We start from the raw sequence: 22348 nt of genomic DNA, 5'->3' as shown, positions 1-22348 counted from the left end.
TCTCCCTCTATTTCTCGATTCAGCCATCAATTTCTCTCTTTTTCCCTCTATCCATCTCTCTCCATTTCTATTTCTGTCTCTGACCATCTCTCTATCTCCCCTCTCTCACCACCTCTCTCTCTACTCCCCATCAATTTCTCTCTATCCATCCATTCATCTCTACCCTCTTCTACTTCTCTATCCATCTCTCATTCTGCCCCTCAATCCATCACTCTCCCCTCCTTCTCTTTCCCTCGCCCCTTTCATTTCTCTCCCTCTCTGTACCCATCTATCCATCTCTCTCTCCCCCGCCCTCCTTTTTTTCCCTCCCTCTGCATCATCTGGTCCCGCAGGAGCCCCCTCTCTCTCTCTCTCTCTCCCCCTCCCTTTCCTCTTTCATCCATTCCTCCCTCCCTCCCTTCTCCCCTGCAGCCCGACTCCAGCACAACCGGCATGTCCGCAAACTGAGCAGCTCAACGCATCCTTTCGTAACAAAACAAAAAAAAAAAACATTCGTCTTTTCCGTGTCACCGACAGGAAGAACCTTCTCGCCCACCTTCCGCTCCGACTCCTCCCGATTGGGGCTGGGAACGACTGGGACTAGGATCCAGATCAAGGTAAAGGACGGAGGACGTCGTTTGGGACAGGGGACCGTCGGTTTTTACGGCCGAACGCTCGCCGGGACTCGGGGAAAAAGCGAGAAAAGGCGTCCGATGCCGAGTTGATAAAGGTTCACGTGAGGAGAGATGCTCGCTGCAGCAGACGGTTGCCGGAGAGGGGAGGAAACCATTCCGAAGGCACGTCGAGCAGAGTGCACTTCCGATTGGGGAGCAAGTTTTCTATTGCGGCTTTTGAATAACAATTAACCCTAGCTGCTAACGTGAGTGACTAGAAAAGGAATCAGTGGATAAAAGTGGAAGATCGTGATAATGAGGTGGAGTGCTTTTGTTTCATTTGATTTTTTTATACTATTAAGTATCAAAAAATGAGCAGTTGTAGTAGGGAAAAAAAACTTGCAGTTGAATAATACGAACACAAAAAAACAATGACACCTTAAAGGTTTCATGTTGCACTCACCTTGAACCGCACCTTCCAAAGGGATACATCACAGGTAGCTGTGTCAGCAGAAACCTCCATGGGATGGATTGCGCTTGTAAATCAAGGTCACGGAGATCTAGAAACAAAAAACAAAAAAGAAAACAGTGTGCTTTAAAGTGGAGGCGAAAAACGTCCCTCATTTGATTTGAGCAAGGACGTAGGTTTGTTTTTGGCATCGGTAGGGGAAATAGAGCATTTGTGATTGCTTGATATCGGTCGGGACATTACACCTACATAGCGTATATTTTTGGAAATATATCGATAATATTGGTCAATACAAAAAAAGGACGTCCTTTCAGCCTTGAGAAAAGAAAAAAAGCGGAATAAACCCTTAAAGAAAACTGTGTTTCTTTTCAAGTCCTAACTAGAGGTCATGCATCCCTCTCATCCCATCAAACTCTCAAGCGTCCCCCTCCCCTCCGTGTCCCGGCTAAAAAGTCTTTTGTGCCCCCTCCCGCCTCAGGTCGGTCCGCCCTCCATAACGTGAGCCGCTGAAGGAAAAGAAGGCAGAAGTGCATCATCATGAATTTTGTAATGAAAGCTGCGATGGGAGGTGAGTGGGCTGCCAGGGCCAGGGCTTGATTTAACGGCACTGCAGTGGCGAGGACGGGATGCTGGGCCGTCCTGGGGGGTGGGAGAGGGAGGGGGCGGGGTTTTTATGTCCTGTCCTGTCCTGCACTTAACTCCTCTGCCAAGCGTTCGCGTATTTATATTTTATCGCCGCATCCTTGGGAAGGTTTTAACCTCTTCATACATGATTGAAGACGATACAAATGATAGATATTTGATTGCTAAGAGATTTGATTGTGAGAATTCTCCAGGGTGTGGCAGATCGCCTAAACACAAAACAACACTTTAGAAAATTATAATCAGGGTTGGGTAGGGTTACTTTAACTGGATTACTTTTAATTACTTTAGGATTACTCCAATACCAAATATGCTAATAAAAGACAAAAGAAACTAAATATGAATAAAATGATGACTCACAACACCTGGTAAGCTTTCTCTCCTGGCTTTGATCTCTGGCAAAACTAACATAAAATGCAAGGTTGGGTTGGGTTACCGGTACTTTAACTGGATTACTTTCAATTACTTTTGGATTACTCCAATACCAAATATGCTAATAAAAGACAAAAGAAACTAAATATGAATAAAATGATGACTCACAACATGTGGTAAGCCTTCTCTCCTGGCTTTGATCTCTTTGATCTCTGGCAAAACTAACATAAAATGCGGGGTTGGGTAGGGTTACTTTAACTAGATTACTTTCAATTACTTTTGGATTACTCCAATACCAAATATGCTAATAAAAGACAAAAGAAACTAAATATGAATAAAATGATGACTCACAACACGTGGTAAGCTTTCTCTCTTGGCTTTGATCTCTGGCAAAACTAACATAAAATGCAAGGTTGGGAAGGGTTACCGATATTTTAACTGGATTACTTTCAATTACTTTTGGATTACTCCAATACCAAGTATGCTAATAAAAGACAAAATAAACTAAATATGAATAAAATTATGACTCACAACACGTGGTAAGCTTTCTCTCCTGGCTTTGATCTATTTGATCTCCGGCAAAACTAACATAAAATGCAAGGTTGGGTAGGGTTACTTTAACTGCATTACTTTCAATTACTTTTGGATCACTCCAATACCAAATATGCTAATAAAAGACAAAAGAAACTAAATAGGAATAAAATGATGACTCACAACACGTGGTAAGCTTTCTCTCCTGGCTTTGATCTCTTTGATCTACGGCAAAACGAACATAAAATGCGACAGAAACAAAATGAAAATAAATCCAAACAGCTTGCCAACATCATTTTTGTCGTTCCATGTATTCTGTTACTCCCCAAGCCTGCACAAAATTGAGTAATTTTATTCATATTTAGTTTCTTTTGTCTTTTATTAGCATATTTGGAATTGGAGTAGTCCAAAAGTAATTGAAAGTAATCCAGTTAAAGTAACCCTACCCAACCCTGATTATAATTTACCGAAAACTAATCAGTATCTGTGCACGGAAACAAAACAGCGAAGTTTACTAGGATCTGAATTTAGACACAACACAGATACTCGAACAAAGCCTCACTACATTTTGAAACACTAAATTGATCTAAATGAACAAGACATGAAAGGAACGCAGGATATGTTGGAACAAAACCCAGCTCGCACTTAATATGACAGAAGGATAGGTTGGAACAGCAACGAGTTCCAACTAAACAGAACCCGAAAGGTAAATGACGTCGGAACATACTCGCGCATACTCACGCTTTAACAGGACAAAACATGAAAGACAAGAAATATTCTCGCATGTGAAGAACAAAGTTTACCAGGCTCTTCAGGCATTGAAACTACATGAGAGCTAGACTACACACCCTGGCAATATCGTGTTGAAGGACAAACTCAATCTAAATGAACAAAAGGTGAGAAAAAATAAGCAGGACATGTTCGATTGAATAAACTGAACAAAACATGAAAAAGGAGGACGCAGCAACATAACTAAGCGTGGGTAGAACAACTACATAATGCTCTAACACTAAACAGCTCTAACAGAACAAAACATGAAACAAAGAGGAAAGAAAAAATATTTCCACATGTGGACAGAACAAAGAGAAGGCCATGACGAGAAGACCGTGAAATATAATTGTTGGAACACTCACTCAATATAAATAAACAAAACATGAGAAAAAACAAACAGGACATGTTCGATCGAATAAACTGAACAAAACATGAAAAAGGAGGACGCAGGAACATAACTAAGAGTGGGTAGAACAACTACATAAAGTTCCAACACTAACCAGCTCTAACAGAACAAAACATGAAACAAAGACGAAACAAGAAATATTACCACATGTGGACAGAACAACGAGAAGGCCATGACGACAAGACCGTGAAATATAATTACTGGAACACTAAAAAACAAAACATAAAAAGACACAATGCAGGATATGTTGGAAAAGAAACCAGCCACAAATGAAAAAAACATGAAAGGAAAGACGCATTATATATAGCAATGCCAAATGTTTCTTAGGGAACAAAACCCGTAAGGAACACAACAAAAGGAACATACTCACGCATGTATACAACAACTACATAATGTGCCAACCCCAACAGGCCCTAACAGAACAAAACATGAAAGGGGGAGGACACAGGATATGTTGGAACTCCAACTGGTTCTACAAAACATAGAACTATATAAGGTTTTTATCTCGCTAATGATCAATGTATTTTGAATATTATGACCAAATATTGGTAATAATTGGTATTCCTTTTATATTATCGTTATATATTTTACGACATAACTAACTGAACAAAACATTAAAGGAGTAAGGCACGGCGTTTGTTGGAGCACAGAATAGCTCTAGACGAGCTTTGGCTTAACAAAACAAAGGAAAAGGGAAGAGGATATGTTCATTCACAATGTCAGAGATTGACATTATTAAGACTATTTAGTGGCTGTATTTGCACAGATAAAATACATGTATATAGTTTAATTCTACATGGATGGAGTCCCAACAGAGAGAGGGAGTGGTTTATTTTGCGTCAGAGAAATCAGTACACACAAGAACATGACTTCAAAATAAAAGAATACAAGATTGATAAACGTACAAGAGATATAATGACACTCGTTGTTGAAACGTTACTTTATGTGTGTGTGTGTGTATGAGAAACATTGTTTTTATATTTAGTAATATAAAAACAAGCTAATTACCTTGAGACAGAAATTCAAGAGATGACAACAAACAAGAACAAAACAAGAAAGAAACATAAGGAATAACCACGCAGGAAGACCGAACAACAAGAGTGCTCTTATGACAAGGTAATAAAATATAGCGCAGGGACACTATCTTAACAAACAATGCAGTATATGTCGGAACTTTTTAACTGAACAAAACGTGAAAGAAAAAGATGCGGGGTTTGTTGGAGCACAGAATAGCTCTAGACTAGCTTTATCCAAGCAAAACAAAAGAAAAGGGAAGAGGATATGTGTATGCACAAACAAGAACAAAACAAGAAAGAAAAATAAGAAATAACCAAGAGTGCTCTTATGACACGGTAATAAAATATAACGCAGGCACACTATCTTAACAAACAATGCAGTATATGTCGGAACTTTTTAACTGAACAAAACATGAAAGGAAAAAGGTGCGGCGTTCGTTGGAGCACATAATAGCTCTGGACTAGCTTTACCTTAGCAAAACAAAGGAAAAGGGAAGAGAAAATGCTAATGCACAAACGAGAACAAAACAAGAAAGAAACATAAGAAATAACCAAGAGTGCTCTTATGACACGGTAATAAAATATAACGCAGGCACACTATCTTAACAAACAATGCAGTATATGTCGGAACTTTTTAACTGAACAAAACATGAAAGGAAAAAGGTGCGGCGTTCGTTGGAGCACAGAAATGATCTAGATTAGCTTTAGCTTAGCAAAACAAAGGAAAAGGGAAGAGGAAATGCTAATGCACAAACGAGAACAAAACAAGAAAGAAAAATAAGAAATAACCAAGAGTGCTCTTATGACACGGTAATAAAATATAACGCAGGCACACTATCTTAACAAACAATGCAGTATATGTCGGAACTTTTTAACTGAACAAAACATGAAAGGAAAAAGATGCGGGGTTTGTTGGAGCACATAATAGCTCTAGACTAGCTTTAGCTTAACAAAACAAAGGAAAAGGGAAGAGAAAATGCTAACGGACAAACGAGAACAAAACAAGAAAGAAACATAAAAAATAACCAAGAGTGCTATGATGACAAGGTAATAAAATATAACGCAGGGACACTATCTTAACGAACAATGCAGTATATTTCAGAACTTTCTAACTGAACAAAACAGGAAAGTTAGATTAGATAAGATTTTGCTTATTTTGAGACTCATTTTTCTAGTTATAAGGCATTTGACCATTTTTTTTTTGTCATTATAGTATTTCTTTCTGGTACTATCCCTTTTCCCCGTCTGGCGTATCGCCCTCTTTTAATATATTCCTAATTAGTCGACAATCCGGCCCTGTAAATCATCCTCTTTGGAGAGCGGCCATGCCGATTGCCAAGCCGGGCACGTAGCATCGAATCATGGAAAAAAAAAAATGGCTGTTGCGCGGGTGACGGAAGGTGCACATAAAATGAAAGAAAAGGTGACGGGAGGAGTCGCCGGGTGAGACGGAGATAAGGAGAAAGTGCAAACTCCGCTCATTGGGATTCCGGGGAGGACGCGTCCCGCGGCGCGAATCCCCGAATTCTCCGCAATGCATCTAACGGCGTCGCAGTTCCCAGTTGCGCAAAATTCGATCGTCCAAACGGAATGTTTTCCCTTCAAATTCAAGACTTTTTAAGACCTTTTCAAGACATGCAATTAAATGTAAGTTCGCACTTATTTATGAAATAATGCGCAAATATTCTGCCGGGATAACGGCAGAAGACAGGAACGAGTTACAGTTCCTGTTCCAAAGTTGCTCCGCGATGACATTCTCGGGGGGCCAGACTAGTAGATGAGAGAGGGGGAAAAAAGAGAGAAAGAATTAAGATAAAGAGAGGGAGAGACAAGTAGAGAGGGTGGGACAAAGAAAGAGGGAAAGGGAGAAAGAGCATGAGAAACAAAAGAGATCAAAAGAGAAATAGTGAGAGAGGGGGAAAGAAAGAGATAAAGAAAGAAATCCAAAGAGAAATAGGAGGAGAGGAGAGGAGAGAAAGAGAGAAGGGGAAGGCAAAAGAGAGAGAGAAGGAAAAATAGAAGAGAGCAAAAGAAGGTAGAAAGACAGAGAGAGAGAGAGAAAAGAGAGGGAAAAGGAAAAAGGGAAGAGAGCAAAAGAAGGTAGAAAGACACAGAGAGAGAGACAAAGAGGAACAAAGAAAGGGAGAAAAAAGATAAAGAAAAAAGAAAGAAATACAATTTATCATGACACTTGAATCTTTCTCATGAAAACCCTCAAAACAAACTATAAACACCCTAAAACGCCAGCAAAGCCCCCAGAGCTATTTGATTGGGTGGAGTTATGCACATAGCGCACGCTCCCCACTCTCTCACATGCACCCGCTGCACTGAAAGTAAATACATCTTTAGTATTATCCTTTGCAGTATTTTGTGACATTTTTAACAAAAAACTTTGCTTGCACCTTGAAACCATTATTCATGGTAAAAAAAGATGCTTGAATCACGGACTCATACTGGGAGCTACTGTTCATCCCCGCTAGCAACAACAAACGATATTGCCGGCTGAATACACCTGGAGCGTCTGATGAGAGCCAATAGTTGGAGTTGGTCAGAGCTGGTGCCAATGGCTAACTCAGCAGCTAGCAGGAAAAAAACTCTCAGTTAACATAGACATAGTTAACAAGATGTTTTTTTATTATTTGAAGATGGCCACCAGTGCCTGCCCATTTTTCTCACAAACAAACACAGCCAAGTGGCTAACATTGGTGGCTAGAGAAGGAAACAGTGGAAGGGGGAAAAACGTGCCACTGACATTCAGCTGCGGAAGGCGAGTGCCACTGAAGGACAAAGCACTAGCATCTAACAAAAGCGGCGAGCGGAGAGCCGAAGCCTGCAGCCACATGGCTAACATGAGTGGCTCCAGAAGGAAACGGAGTGAAAAAATGCGGAAGGTGCTAAAATGACGGGACTCTGCAATGGCGCTTGCACAAACAGCCCTGGAAGGCACGTAGCAGTGAAGCACGAAACAGGAAGCAGAAGAAGCTGACAATGCCAATAGTGACTTAGCCTGCAGCCACAAAACAAGTGGCTAGGGAAGGAAACAGTGGAAGATCTCTGAATCACTGGAGTCAGCGACCATCACATGCACATCATTACGGCCTTTCTGTGCCGTTGAGCTGGCATCCTAAATATTTTCAAAAATGCCATTAACATTCTCAAGGATGGGGGGCAATGTTCCCTGTAATTTTCCACGGGTCTGAGCGTTCACAGTCGGTGAGCAACGCTTGAAACAACAGTGAGCAACAGCAATCCCAAGTATGGCAACTAAGTCATGTCCAAAACTTGACATCAAGTTACATTTTGCTGAGTTTCCGGCAATGCAAAATGATTTTTCTCTTTTGAATGAATTGACTCATGTATTATTGCAAAGGTTGTACGGCCTCCAAACCTCGTTTGTTCTTACAATTCTTTCACAAGATATCCATTTCTTTTTATTTCCTGATATATTTTGTCGCATAATATTAACATTTTTGGGGGCTTATTTAGTCGCTTGTAAGATACAGAACTGTACTTAATCACATTTTTTAGTGGAAGTAAAATGTTGGCAACATAATTGGAAATTATTTGAATGCAACACAAACTTTTTCTTCTTTTTTCTGTGTTTTTTTTCAACTTTTTTTAAAAAATTCCTTTAAAAAAATCTCATTGTGTTTATTTTTTCCGAGCTGTTACTTTTTTCCTGTTGTTCTCTCTTTACTTTTTTTCTACGTTTCTTTCTTTTCTTTTTTTCTGGCTTTTTTCGAAATATTTCCTTCTTTTTTTTTCTTCCTTTTGTTTCTTTTTTTCTCGGCTTTTCACTACTTTTTCATTTTGGTATTTTTTTTCTTTTTTGTTCTATTCTCCCCTTCCTTTAATTCATTTTGTGCATAATTTTACAAAATATTTGGTCATGTTGGGATGAAAGAAGTAAAAACAACCTGAAGAGCCGTTTACGACCACAAAGAGCCGGTTCCTTTTAGTGAGCCGAGCCGAAGAAGCCGGTTCTCGACAAACTCTACTAACTTTACTCAACTTCGTTCTACTTCGACTCGACTTCAAAATACCGCATTTAGGACACAACGTCAGGGGAACCCGTGTATTTTGACCTTCATGCACTGTAACTTTGACTTAAGTCGCTTCTTAATGAGTCATTTTGAGCCCTGATTTTTGTGCGCTGGCTAGATTTTCTTGTGCGCGCAGCTTAGAGGGAACACTGATGGGGGGGGACTTAATTTCTAGACTCCCGTCCATCAAAAAAACGACGCCCCCCCGCACCGCTCTTGGGTCCTCCATTGTTGACTCAGCACTTCCGACTTGAGTTATGATGACAGACTAAGGGGCCGTTAAATGAGGCGGAAATTGCTTTGAGGGAATGAGCCTGCACAAGTTTGGCTGCACCAAAGTCGAGCGCAGAGTAGGATGAGCTCCATTTCTGGCGGGCGTTAGCTCAAGTGAGTGCTTCTCAATGATTTTCCTCTCACGCCCCCTACAGGATAAGAAATCCTTTGCGACCCCCCCTTCACCCAAAGTGATCACACAATATTGGTGGGGACGAAACATCAATTGCTCTTGGTGGTAACACAGGGGTGTCAAACTCATTTTAACCCGGGGGCCACACGATAGAACAAACATTCTGTCGGGGGCCGGACTAGTAGATTAAAGAGAAAGAAAAAGAGAAAGAAATAAGAGAAAGCAGGAGGGAAAAGGAGAGAGGGCGGGACAAAGAAAGAAAAAGAGAGAGAGGGGGAGAGCGTGAGAAGCAAAAGATAAAAAGTCGTGAGAGGGGGGAAAAAGAAAGGGAGAGGAAGAAGGAAATCCAAAGAGAAATAGAAAGACAGAAGGAGAGAAAAGAAAGCGCAAAGGGTATGAAGAGAGAAAGAGAAAAGAGAAAAGGAAAAAAAGGAAGTTAGAGCAAAAAAAGTTAAAAAGACACAGAGAGACAAAGAGCAACAAAGGAAGCGAAAAAGAGAGACACAGAGAGTGAACGAGACAGAGACAGAGAAAAGGAGTGGAAAGGAAAAAGAGAGAGAGAGAGAGGGAGTGAGAGAAATAAATACAAGTACAGTGTCTTTGTTCAAGGCACTCAACATCAAGATGACATATTTCAACCTGCAGCTTGTTTTTCTCTTGCGCTTCTCTGAGTGTTGTCTCGCGGGCCGGATTGAATCCCTTAGCGGGCCTGATCTGGCACGCGGGCCGTCTGTTCGACACCTGTGGTAACACGTCACCTACCCCTAATCAGCATGATTGGCTAGTGATGTCTTGAAGTGACAGAACTTAATTGATTTGGCTTCATGCTGTGCGCTGCCAACAATTTAAACATAAGCACCCCGCTTTTGGCTCGTATCCCTCTGTGGTCGCTACGTACAATATGTCGAACTCCCTCGTCTTAACTTTCTGGGGAGGGGGGGCGGTTGAGGGAATTTTGTGTGTACCTTTACCCAGTTTCTCTTTTGGCCTTTCTTTTCAACCGGGTTAAATATTTTTTCATGGGGTCACTGGAGACACATCGTGTCTATATTTCAAACTCTATTTTTATACAGTGCTATATGAACTGTGTGGAGGCTAAATGTATACAAATTGAGAATGCCACTGCTTCTTAGTGTAGTGGAGGAGCAGTTGCACTTTATTCTGGAAAAAATAAAAACAATTTAAAAAGTGCCAAAATTTAAGAACCACTTGATTAAGTCAATGTGATCTCCTGATGACTTATTACCATCTTTGGATACTACTCTTGTCCTGATTTAGGTCTCAAACTCCATTTTCAATCGGGAAACACCGTCACAATCAACCGACTTTTAGATTTAGAAATTTGTAATCTATTACACAACTTGAGACTCTTTTTGACGAAGCCGACATGTTCGGCCATTTTACTATTACGGAAGCTCGAATGAAGTATTTGCCATTTGTAGCTTGGTGCTGGTTGCCGAGTCCTGTCATTTAGGCACCTTTGTTTTTTTTACAGGGTTTCCTTCTCTAGCCACTTATGGCCTGTGATCATACTTATACTGGCCCACGGCCTGTCATAAAATTAATATGCAAAAATCACCTTTTCACAAGAAGATAGATGGCTGTAGCCCTCTGGCCACTTTGTGCTTGGCTTTCTGTAAGAATTTTAGCCCACCCCATTTCCGACATGGCGACTGTAAATAAAAAAATAAAAGTTGACTGTGAGGGCTGCCGCTTCCAGGACAAGTGGAAATTGTTATTAAAGACTGTTGAAAGGATGGATGCCAGGCCTCACACATTTTCAGCTTCTTGAATCTGTCCCGGAATATTCCCTAGTTCCCACATCAGACTAGGTCTTATTAGAGGAGGAGCGAGAAAGAGAGACCAAAAAAGAGAGAAAGAAAATGAGAGAGAGAGAGAGACAATGTGAGAAAAACAATAAGATAAGTGAGAAAGAGTGAGAATAAAAAAAGAGAGTGAGACAGAGAAAGTGAGGAAAAAAGAGCAAAGGAGAGAGAAAGAGAAAGAAATGAGGGAGATAAAAATAAAAAAGAGAAAGAGAGAGAGGGGTGAGAAAAGTGCAAAAGAAAAAGAAAGTTAGAAAGATAAATGAAAGTGAGAAAGAAATAATGATGCAGGTGAAAAAGAGAGAAAAAGAGTAAGAGAAATAATGATAGAAGTGAAAGAAAAAAAGAGTTAGAGACAGAAGAGTGAGCATAAAAAAGAGAGAGAGAGAAATAATGATAGAAGTGAGAGGGAGAAAGAAAGTAAGAAAAAGGAAAAAGAGAAAGAGAAAAATCAAGAAAAAAGAGATAAAGAAAGAGAAAGGGAAAGATAAAAAGGGAGAAAGATAGAGACAGAGAAACAAATACAGCTCCAGTCGCTTTGCAAGTGGCACATCTAGCGGACATATTTAGAAACTCAGCTCGATCTTTTCACGCGCTTTTATCTTTGTTGTCTCGGAGGCCGAACGAAAACCCTCGATCTGGCCCGCGGGCCGCACGTTGGGCACCCCCCCCCCCCCCTGATGCCTAATCCACATGACGCACGAGCGCTTTTAATAGAAGACGTTTTGGTATCTCTGGCGAGCGGCGCACCGGAGCTTAGAGCCGACGAGTCGATAGAAAGTGGCTCTTTTGTTTTCTTATTTCCTTCCCTTTAATATCTCTTCCCGTCGAGCCCGTCCGAATCCGCTAATCGGCTTCCGGGATCGAACGGGGACGTTGCGGAAAACCCGAGGAACTGCGAGTCACGTGTGTATGGATCGGAGAAGAGCCGGATTCCAAGAAGGCGAAACTACGTCGAGTGGTGTGGGTGGGTGGTTTGTATCCCCTGACCACTGGGTTCAAAGGGGCACCATTTCCTGTGGTGTGTCTTGGGCACATACAGCCTGGTGGCGCCCATCCCTCTCCCAGGGCATAAATAATCTTGAAAGGTACCTGGTTCAAGACCGGGTGGAAACATGTGTTATCCTAGGGAGGGAGGGGCGCCGCCAGGATTCACTTGCCCAAGACACACCACAGGAAATGCTGTCCTTTCAAGCCCAGTGCAGTGGTTAGCACATTCGCCGAACACGAAAAATGTACCTGGTTCGAGACCGGTTGGAAATATGTGTTTACCTGGGGAGGGAGGGGTGCCACCAGGCTCAACTTGCCCAAGACACACCACAGGAAATAGTGTCCTTTCAAGCCTAGTGCAGTGGTTAGCACATTCGCCGAACACGAAAGAGGTCCCTGGTTCGAGACTGGGTGGAAACATGTGTTTACCTGGGGAGGGAGGGGTGCCACCAGGCTCAACTTGGCCAAGACACACCACAGGAAATGCTGTCCTTTCAAGCCTAGTGCAGTGGTTAGCACATTCGCCGAACACGAAAAAGGTCCCTGGTTCAAGACTGGGTGGAAACATGTGTTTACCTGGGGAGGGAGGGGTGCCGCCAGGCTGTACTTGCCCAAGACACACCACAGGAAGTGGTGCCCTGACAACCCTAGCAGTGGTTAGCACATTCACCTAATGCGAGAAAGGTCCCTGGTTCGAGACCGGGTGGAAACATGTGTTATCCTAGGGAGGGAGGGGCGCCGCTAGGCTCCACTTGCCCAAGACACACCACAGGAAATGGTGTCCTTTCAAGCCTAGTGCAGTGGTTAGCACATTCGCCGAACACGAAAGAGGTCCCTGGTTCGAGACTGGGTGGAAACATGTGTTTACCTGGGGAGGGAGGGGTGCCACCAGGCTCAACTTGGCCAAGACACACCACAGGAAATGCTGTCCTTTCAAGCCTAGTGCAGTGGTTAGCACATTCGCCGAACACGAAAAAGGTCCCTGGTTCAAGACTGGGTGGAAACATGTGTTTACCTGGGGAGGGAGGGGTGCCGCCAGGCTGTACTTGCCCAAGACACACCACAGGAAGTGGTGCCCTGACAACCCTAGCAGTGGTTAGCACATTCACCTAATGCGAGAAAGGTCCCTGGTTCGAGACCGGGTGGAAACATGTGTTATCCTAGGGAGGGAGGGGCGCTGCTAGGCTCCACTTGCCCAAGACACACCACAGGAAATGGTGTCCTTTCAAGCCTAGTGCAGTGGTTAGCACATTCGCCGAACACGAAAGAGGTCCCTGGTTCGAGACTGGGTGGAAACATGTGTTTACCTGGGGTGCGAGGGGCGCCGCCAGGCTGTACTTGCCCAAGACACACCACAGGAAATGGTGTCCTTTCAAGCCTAGCAGTGGTTAGCACATTCAACTAATGCCAGAAAGGTCCCTGGTTCGAGACCGGGTGGAAACATGTGTTTACCTGGGGAGGGAGGGGCGCCGCCAGGCTGTACTTGCCCAAGACACACCACAGGAAGTGGTGCCCTGACAACCCTAGCAGTGGTTAGCACATTCACCTAATGTGAGAAAGGTCTCTGGTTCGAGACTGGGTGGAAACATGTGTTTACCTGGGGAGGGAGGGGTGCCGCCAGGCTGTACTTGCCCAAGACACGCCACAGGAAGTGGTGTCCTTTCAAGCCTAGTGCAGTGGTTAGCACATTCGCCGAACGCGAAAAAGGTCCCTGGTTCGAGACTGGGTGGAAACATGCGTTTACTTGGGGAGGGAGGGGCGCCGCCAGGCACCACTTGCCCAAGACACACCACAGGAAATGGTGTCCTTTCAAGCCTAGGGCAGTGGTTAGCACATTTGCCGAACGCAAAATAGGTCCCTGGTTCGAGGCTGGGTGGAAACATGTGTTTACCTGGGGAGGGAGAGGCGCCGCCAGGCTGTACTTGCCCAAGACCCACCACAGAAAATGGTGCCCTTACAACCCTAGTGCAGTGGTTAGCACATTCTCTGAATACGAGAAAGGTCTCTGGTTCGAGACTGGGTGGAAACATTTACCTGGGGAGGGAAAGAAAAAGAATAATGGATTAACCCCTTAACGTTCCTGAAGACTGTCAACAAACAAATATGTGTCTGTAGGATGTCCAGTCACTGAAATACGTCATGCCACATATCATTAGAAACACTGAACTCTTAGGATTAAAGACATAATGACCATTTCCAAAGTGCAGAATTATTCCACTCATGAAAATATTTTTCACATTGTCTCGTTACATTCACAACATCCCAGTGAATCCAACCGTGTATAATATTTACTCCAAAACACGCGATAATGCCGACAGATTAAAAAAGAAATCTGCCTAAAAGCATTCCTGCATCATTTGACCATCCTTGTTGTAATCAGTTGCTTCTGCTCCATTATCCTCCCTTTAAAAATAAACAAACTTGGGGCGGCAGTAGCTCAGGAGGTAGAGCGCTCGTCTTGGGATCAAGGGATAACAGTTCAAATCCCGGCTCGTCCATGTTACATGTCGAAGTGTCCTTGGGTAGGACACTGAACCCCTAATACCCCCAATAAGCAGGTTAGCTCCTTACATGGCTGCACGGCCGCTATTGGGAAATGTGAAGCACATTGTAAAGCGCTTTGGGAAGCTTTCGGGTCTAAAAAATTGACTTGAAAAGCGCTATATATAAAAAAAAATGCAGAAAAAAATGCAGATTAATATGGCTGTTAGCCTCTGAACTTTGGATTGACAACACTCTCGACCTATGCAAGGTTTTTTCCACAGTTCTTAGCCTGTATTGAGAAAACATTTTTTGTTAGCTGGGTTAGGGTCTCTCACTTTCTCCTATTCTCGTTGTTATTTTCTATCCGTCCGTACCAAATAAAAAACAACACCAAAAAAGATTTTCTTTCTATTTTGAGCCTCGTACAGAGGCAGCAAACCTCCCCCCCCTTCAATTCCTTTACTTCATCTTGCCTTCTGTCTCGCTTTTCCGCCATGCTCCGCACTTCCTCTTTATTATGCTGATGAGCCGAAACGGCAACAATCCCGGCCGGCGGCGGCGGCACTCGTTTTAAGGATTACTCTGGCGTCTCGCTGGCTTGCTTTGGCCTTCTCCTCGGATGCTCCTCGTATCCGACCCCCATCGGGACCCCTCCGGACTCCTCCCCCCCGCCCCGCTCGCCTCTTTCCCGCGCTTGGTTGATTTCTTTCTTCATCCTTATTTCTTTTTATCTCCTCGCCGTCGTCTTTCATTTGTCACTTTGCTCAAGTCGTGCTCTGTTTTTTTTTCCTCTGGATAATCCCGCTAACGGGAAGAGCTCGGGAAATGTTTGACACGTTCCCGCCTCCTCGTTAGGATTTCCGTGATGCTAATTTTCGGGCTCTTTTTTCCCCCGTGTCTCTTATCATTTTTTTACTGTTATCATTTTTACACAGAAGAAAATTCTGCCTGTAAAAAATATGAAAATATTTTAGTGCAATTTATTTCAAAATATATTTTTAGTAAATACAGTGGGACCTCGCTACTTCGCGGTTCCACGTTCCCGGGTTCACAGAGCTTCGCGGGTCTAAAAAATAATAATAATGAAATAAAATAATAAAAAATAATAAAAAGATATGTATTTTTTTTTTTAAGCATTTTTGAAGGGGCGTCGCTACTCCGCGGATTTTCACTTTTTGCAGGTGGTTTTGGTCCCCATTAACCGGGTCTTAAAAATAATAATAATAAAATAAAATAATTAAAAAAAAATTATATATATATATATATATATATATATATATATATATATATATATATATATATATAATTTTTTTTTTAAGCATTTTTGAAGGGGCGTCGCTACTTCGCCGATTTTCACTTTTCGCGCGTGGTTTTGGTCCCCATTAACCGCAATAACCGAGGGATTACTGTACATCCATCCATGCATTATCCGCACCGCTTCTCATCAGTAGGGTCACAGGGGTGCTGGAGCCCATCCCAGCTATCTTTGGCCAGTGGGCAGGGGACAACCTGAACTGGTTGCCAGCCAGTCGCAAGGCACACAGGGACAGACAGGTCACCCGCTCATTCACACCTAGGGACAATTTGGACCGGCCAATTAACCTGACATGCATGTTTTTGGAATGTGGGAGGAAACCGGAGAGCCCGGAGGAAACCCTCGCAAGCACGGGGAGAACATGCAAACTCCGCACAGGAGATTCGATCTCATGACCTCAGAACTGTGCCGCACACGGGCTAACCACTGCGCTGCCGTACCGCCCTTTAACGGGGAGGCTGAGCACTATCCACCCATCCACCGTGCCACCCTAGTAAATACAATTTAGGCAATAAATAATAACGCCTAAATGATCTCTAGAGAAAGCTATGGATTTTTACTTTGACAGAATTTATGCAAATAAATGTATATATATATATAAATGTATATATATATATATATATATATATATAGAAAGAGAGAAAGAAAGAAAGAAAGAGAGAGAGAGAGAGAGAGAGAAAGAGAAAGAGAGAATTTCTTAATTTAAAATTGTTTTATTTTAGGAATTCTTTCGGTAAATAAGTACTACGATTCATTTGGATAATTATTCCTCGAAACCAGAAAAAAAACCATTAAAATGACAAATTTGAGCTTTTATTTTAGGATTTTAAAAAAAGTAAAATAAGACAATTATTACAAAGTCTTATTTTATTATTGTTGTTGTTTTGTTATTTATTTATTGTTTCTGGTAAAACTATTTTAAAAGAATAAAATAATTATGGCAATTTATCATTTGAGTATATTTTATTGAGTATCATTTCTTGATTTAAAATTGATTTTTTTCTAGTATATATATTATATTATTTTGCATTGTTTTCATGTTTTACTTGAGGAATTATTACTTTTAGTAAAAATAATAATACATTTAAATATAATGGTTTTTATTTTTTTATTGAAAAAATGTTTCAGAATTTTAAAAACATTTTTATCTTATGGATTTTTAAAAAAAGAAAACAAAATATTAACAGTAATAATAGAATATTTGTATTTATTTTGTGACGAATTTGAATTTTTCCTTTAAAAAAGACTTGGTAAACAAAATGATCCACTAATTAAACAATAAAAAAATTACTGAAAATATGATGATTTTTCAAATTTCGTGTATTATTATAGTAATATCAGTTATTTTTAGTAAATATATCAAAAATAAATATATTTGCATTATTTAATTAGTATTATCTGCAAAATAAAAACGGTTAAAATATGCCTTTAAATATTTGTTAAAGTTGAAATAAATTTTTCCTAACTTTCTAGAAAGGATAAAATAATAAAAATAAGAAAAAAAAGAATCCACTTTTCACCTCCCCTTTGGGTTTTTCCTCAGGAGGCCCTCCGGATGTGGGCAAGATGCTGGGCGGTGAGGAGAAGGAGGAGGACCCAGACGCAGCCAAGAAGGAGGAGGAGAGGCAGGAGGCGCTCAGGCAGCAGGAGGAGGAGAGAAAGGCCAAATACGCCAAGATGGAGGCCGAGAGGGAGAACATGAGACAAGGCATCAGGGACAAGGTGACCGCGCCCATTTTCCCACAATCGATAAGACGCGAAACTCGCATTGAATTCATCAGCGTTTCGGATCCCGGCTTTGAAGGCGAGGATCCAAAGACGCCGTGTGGCACCTGCCAGCCTGTTATTTTTTACAAGGGGAAATGGACGATTGAAGAGCTATTTTTAACCGCTTTATTCTTCGTATTGGCCGTCTGAAACGGAACACAGTCGAGTCAGAGAAGCATAAGAGAAAAATCGGCTGCAGTTTGAAATGGGTCTACTGGTTTTTGACAGACAGGCACTACTCGCATAGCAACTGGAGCTGGATAGCATTCTCTTTCTTTTTCCCTGTGTTTTTCTTTTTGTCAATCTCTCTTGCTTTTTATCCCTTTCTGACTCTGTCCTCTTTCTTTTTCTCTCTTCACTTTTGTCACTCTTTCTTTTTTGCTCTTTTACTCTCTCTCTTTCTCTATCTCATCATCTTTATTCATATTTTTCCTCTTTCTGTCTCTTGTCTCTCTCTTTTGCCTCTTCTCTTTCTCTTTTGGTCACTCTCCATTGTTCTCTTGCTCAGATATCTCTCTAACTTTCTCTTATCTCTTTCTCTATTCTCTCTTTTTCTTATTTTGTGTGTGTGTGTTTTTCACTCTCTCTCTCTCCATGTCTTTTCAATTCCATCTTTTTTCTCTTCCCTCCCACTTGTTTTTTCTCTTTCTTGTTCTCTTGCCCTCTTTGTCTCACTTTCTTTGTTCGCTTTCTCTCACATTCTCTTAGTCTTCTTTTGTTATTTTCTGTCTGTCTGTAAATAAGCTCCAATAGAAATGGGAAGAGGAGGCTCAGGCATCTGGTTTAGGTGGACAAGATGTTCAGCCTGTAGAAGACCTAGAGGACAACCTAGGACACGCTGGGAACACTATGTCTCTCTGCTGCCCGTGGAATGCCACGGGATCTTATTAGACAAAGTGGTTGAGGGCTGGGAGGTTTGGGCTTCCCTGCTAATGCTAGGTGGGTATTAAATGATGAACAGATGGATAGTAAATAAGCTCAAACACTAATAAGAAGAGGTGGCTCAGGCATTTGGTTCAGATCGACAAGGAGATTTCTGGCCAGCAGGGAACCCTGAGGACAACCTAGGACTTGCTGGAGACACCGTGTCCCTCGGCTTGCCTCAGGATCTTACTGGAAGAGCTAGACGAAGTGGTTGAGGGCCTCTGATTAAAAAGACCCAGTTTGACTTGAGTTCAGTGGGTAAAATGTTTCACGCTTTAGTGCCTCATATATTAAAAACTGATTTTTCCGCCACGGGACTTGACAGTTCCCGCTCTGAACTCCTCTGGTAAGGCTAGGTGGATGTCAACTGGCGAATGAATGGATGGGTAATAAATCACTTCAAATACATATAGGAAGAGGTGGCTCAGGCATCTGGTTCAGATCGACAAGGAGATGTCCTGCCAGCAGGGAACCCTGAGGACAACCTAGGACTTGCTGGAGACACCGTGTCTCTCGGCTTGCCTCAGGATCTTACCGGAAGAGCTAGACGAAGTGGTTGAGGGCCTCTGATTAAAAAGACCCAGTTTGACTTGAGTTCAGTGGGTAAAATGTTATACATTAAAAACAGATTTTTCCGCCACGGGACTTGACAGTTCCCGCTCTGAATTCCTCTGGTAAGGCTAGGTGGATGTCAACTGGCGAATGAATGGATGGGTAATAAATCACTTCAAATACATAAAGGAAGAGGTGGCTCAGGCATTTGGTTCAGATCGACAAGGAGATGTCCTGCCAGCAGGGAGCCCTGAGGACAACCTAGGACTTGCTGGAGACACCGTGTCTCTCGGCTTGCCTCAGGATCTTACCGGAAGAGCTAGACGAAGTGGTTGAGGGCCTCTGATTAAAAAGACCCAGTTTGACTTATGCTTAGTGGGTAAAATGTTCCACGCTTTAGTGGATGTCAACTGGCGAATGGATGGATGGGTAATAAACCACTTCAAATACATAAAGGAAGAGGTGGCTCAGGCGCGTGGTTTGGACCGCTAACCATTGAATAAGTCAAAATACACAGACTTCAACCCGTTCTCTATTTCTCCCTCCTCCAGTACGGCTTGAAAAAACGCGAAGAGGCCGAAGCGGAGGCGGCAGCCGCCGCCGAGGAGCCGGCGGCGGGTAGCTTGACCCGACCGAAAAAGGCGGTGCCCACCGGATGCGGGGACGAAGAAGAAGAAGAAAGCATCATGGACACGGTGATGAAATATCTGCCGGGTCCCTTGCAGGACATGCTCAAAAAGTAAGGCTAGCAGCCAGCTAGCTAGCTAGCTAGCACCCGCCATGATCTTTACCAAGTCGGTTTCAATCCACCCCCCCCAAAAAAACAGATTCGCATTGTAAATGATTCAAATCCGGTTCCTTCCAAAGCAGCGTGGCGGCGGCCCGGTTAGCATTAGCGCACGTTAGCGCCATGCTAACAACAAGGGGGCTATCATTGACACCACGGAAGAGCTTTCACTTCACTTTAACTGTACATAACGCAATCTGGTATTTACCGAGCCTGGAGCGGGGCCGACCAATCAAATCACCCCATTTACGATACTGTGTCCGTCTCAACTAGAAAAATGTGATGACTCGATAAGCCATATTTAAAAAACAAAAACGAACCTATATTTAAAGCTAAGCGTTTTGTGTTTGTGTCGTTTTTTTCACACACCCGCCGTGAAAAAGTGTCGTCTCCGTTTAGCCTAGCCGAAATGTTTTACGTGTGTCTCGCATGCCATGTGTCTCGTGAACCTGGTTCGATTCCCGCCCCCTTCTTACCCCGTTTTTTTGTTATGCAAAACCTACGAAAAGGCAATAACTCCCGAGTTTGTGTTTTTTCCCCTCACGTGGACGTAACCGTGATTAATAATCGTAATAATCGAGCATTTAGGACGGGGGTGTCGAACTCGTAGGAGCTCGGGGGCCACACGGTTGGATAAAAACGGTCGAGTTGATTAATAAGAATGAGGGAGAGAGAAAGATATTTAGGGAGAAAACGGGAAGAAAGACAGAGAGGAAGAGAACAACAAGCAGGCAGAAGGATAAAAGATAGAGAGAACAAGAAAGATAGAAATGGAGAAAAAAGAAAGAAAGGGACATAGAGAAAGTAAGAAGGACAAAACAAAAGATAGAGAGAAAGGAGGGTGAAAGAAAGAAAAAGAGAGATGAGGTTGGGGAGAGAGGGGGAGAAAACCAAAGATAGAGAGAGTGGGGGGATGAAGAGTGGTGGAGAAAGGTGAAGAGGGAGAGAAAACACAAGAGAGTGAGAGAAAGAAAATGGAAAAAGAAATATAGATAAAAGATAGAGAGAGAGGAGGGGGATGTAAAAATATAGGGAAAACAAAAGAAAGAGATAAAAGGATATAGAAAGAGAACGAAATAAAGAAAACAAGGATTGAAGACAGACGGACAAAAAAAAAGCCTGACAAAGAGAGAGAGGGGAAAATACAGCTCCAGTTGCTTTCTGCGTGGGTCCTGACTTTGAAGACAACAAGTGGACATATCTAAAACCGCAGCTCATTTTTCTCTGGCGCTTCTCTCAGCTTTGTCCCGTGTGCCGGATTCTAACTCCTAGCGGGCCAGATCCGGCCTGTGGGCCGCATGTTTGACACCCCCGATTGACGACATTTTCAGTGAGGGTTTTTGTTAGCGAGGGTATCGAGGATAACAAGCGCTCAGCCATAATCGTACTTTTAGCTAACGGCGAAGGACTTTGGTAAGTGTTTTTTGTTACGAGCTTCATAGCGATGAACATACGTAAAGAAAATGTCGGATCGTTTGTGAGAAGGAGCCGCTGAGTCGGCGGCAGCAATAAAGGAATTTGTTATGTATGTTTCTGCCTGAGAAATCAATAAAAACCTAAATATCTCGTTCACTTCACAGGCGTTTCCGTCTCTTTTTTCAAAAAGAAAAGGACCGAATGTCAAGTCAAGTCAAGTTTATTTGTATAGCCCATAATCACAAGTAGTCTTAAAGGGCTGCACTGACCACAGAGTATAATAATAATAATAATAATAATAATTTCCTTGTATTGTCATTCTGTGTAACAATGTACACAGAACGAAATGTCGATTGCACCTGACCCGTTGTAGCGAGCCGATGCAGCCGCAGCCAACAGAGGGCGCCGCCGACCACTTTTTAAGTCTTAGGAATGACTCGGCCGGGGCGCGAACCCGAACCTCCCAGTCTCAAAGCGGGCGCCTTACCATCTACACCGTGACCTGATCTAAAATCTACCTGAGGGCAAGGAAAACCTCAAAAACCTCATGTCAAGTCATGTTAATTTGTGACACCCAATCACAAGGAGTCTCAAAGGGCGGCACAGACTATTGCAAACTACAAACTATTATGACACCATCCCCTGATCTAAAACCTACATGAAGGCAAGGAAAAACTCAAAAACCTCATGTCAAGTCATGTTAATTTGGGACACCCAATCACAAGGAGTCTCAAAGGGCAGCACAGACTATTGCAAACTACAGACTATAATGACACCATACCCTGATCTAAAACCTACCTGAGGGCAAGGAAAACCTCAAAAACCTCATGTCAAGTCATGTTAATTTGGGACACCCAATCACAAGGAGTCTCAAAGGGCGGCACAGACTACTGCAAACTACAGACTATTATAACACCATCCCCTGATCTAAAACCTACCTGAGGGCAAGGAAAACCTCAAAAACCTCATGTCAAGTCATGTTAATTTGGGACACCCAATCACAAGGAGTCTCAAAGGGCGGCACAGACTATTGCAAAC

The 22348-nt window shown here is 42.5% G+C and overlaps 2 protein-coding genes across 2 annotated transcripts in view; one reads left to right on the top strand and one right to left on the bottom strand.

The window, feature by feature from the left end:
* Window positions 1-22348, bottom strand: part of LOC148360632 (uncharacterized) — a 48314-nt gene that overhangs the window by 17076 nt on the left and 8890 nt on the right. Inside the window, exon 2 of the mRNA XM_088342906.1 lies at window positions 1057-1153. Within this exon, the coding sequence (XP_088199032.1) occupies window positions 1057-1153 (97 nt within the window). The remainder of the gene's footprint in view (window positions 1-1056; window positions 1154-22348) is intronic.
* On the top strand, window positions 333-21471 carry cplx2a (complexin 2a). The gene is made up of 4 exons (XM_088341507.1): window positions 333-596; window positions 1541-1630; window positions 17408-17586; window positions 19659-21471. The coding sequence occupies exons 2-4, from the start codon at window positions 1600-1602 to the stop codon at window positions 19848-19850; spliced, it is 402 nt and encodes a 133-aa protein (XP_088197633.1). The 5' UTR covers window positions 333-596; window positions 1541-1599; the 3' UTR covers window positions 19851-21471.

The sequence above is a fragment of the Urocampus carinirostris genome, chromosome 8 (assembly GCF_059441175.1).
Source record: "Urocampus carinirostris isolate Australia breed hairy pipefish chromosome 8, RoL_Ucar_1.0, whole genome shotgun sequence".
Classification (NCBI taxonomy): Eukaryota; Metazoa; Chordata; class Actinopteri; order Syngnathiformes; family Syngnathidae; genus Urocampus; species Urocampus carinirostris.
Note: the sequence above shows the minus strand (reverse complement) of the source record. Positions and strands in the feature narration are given on the sequence as shown.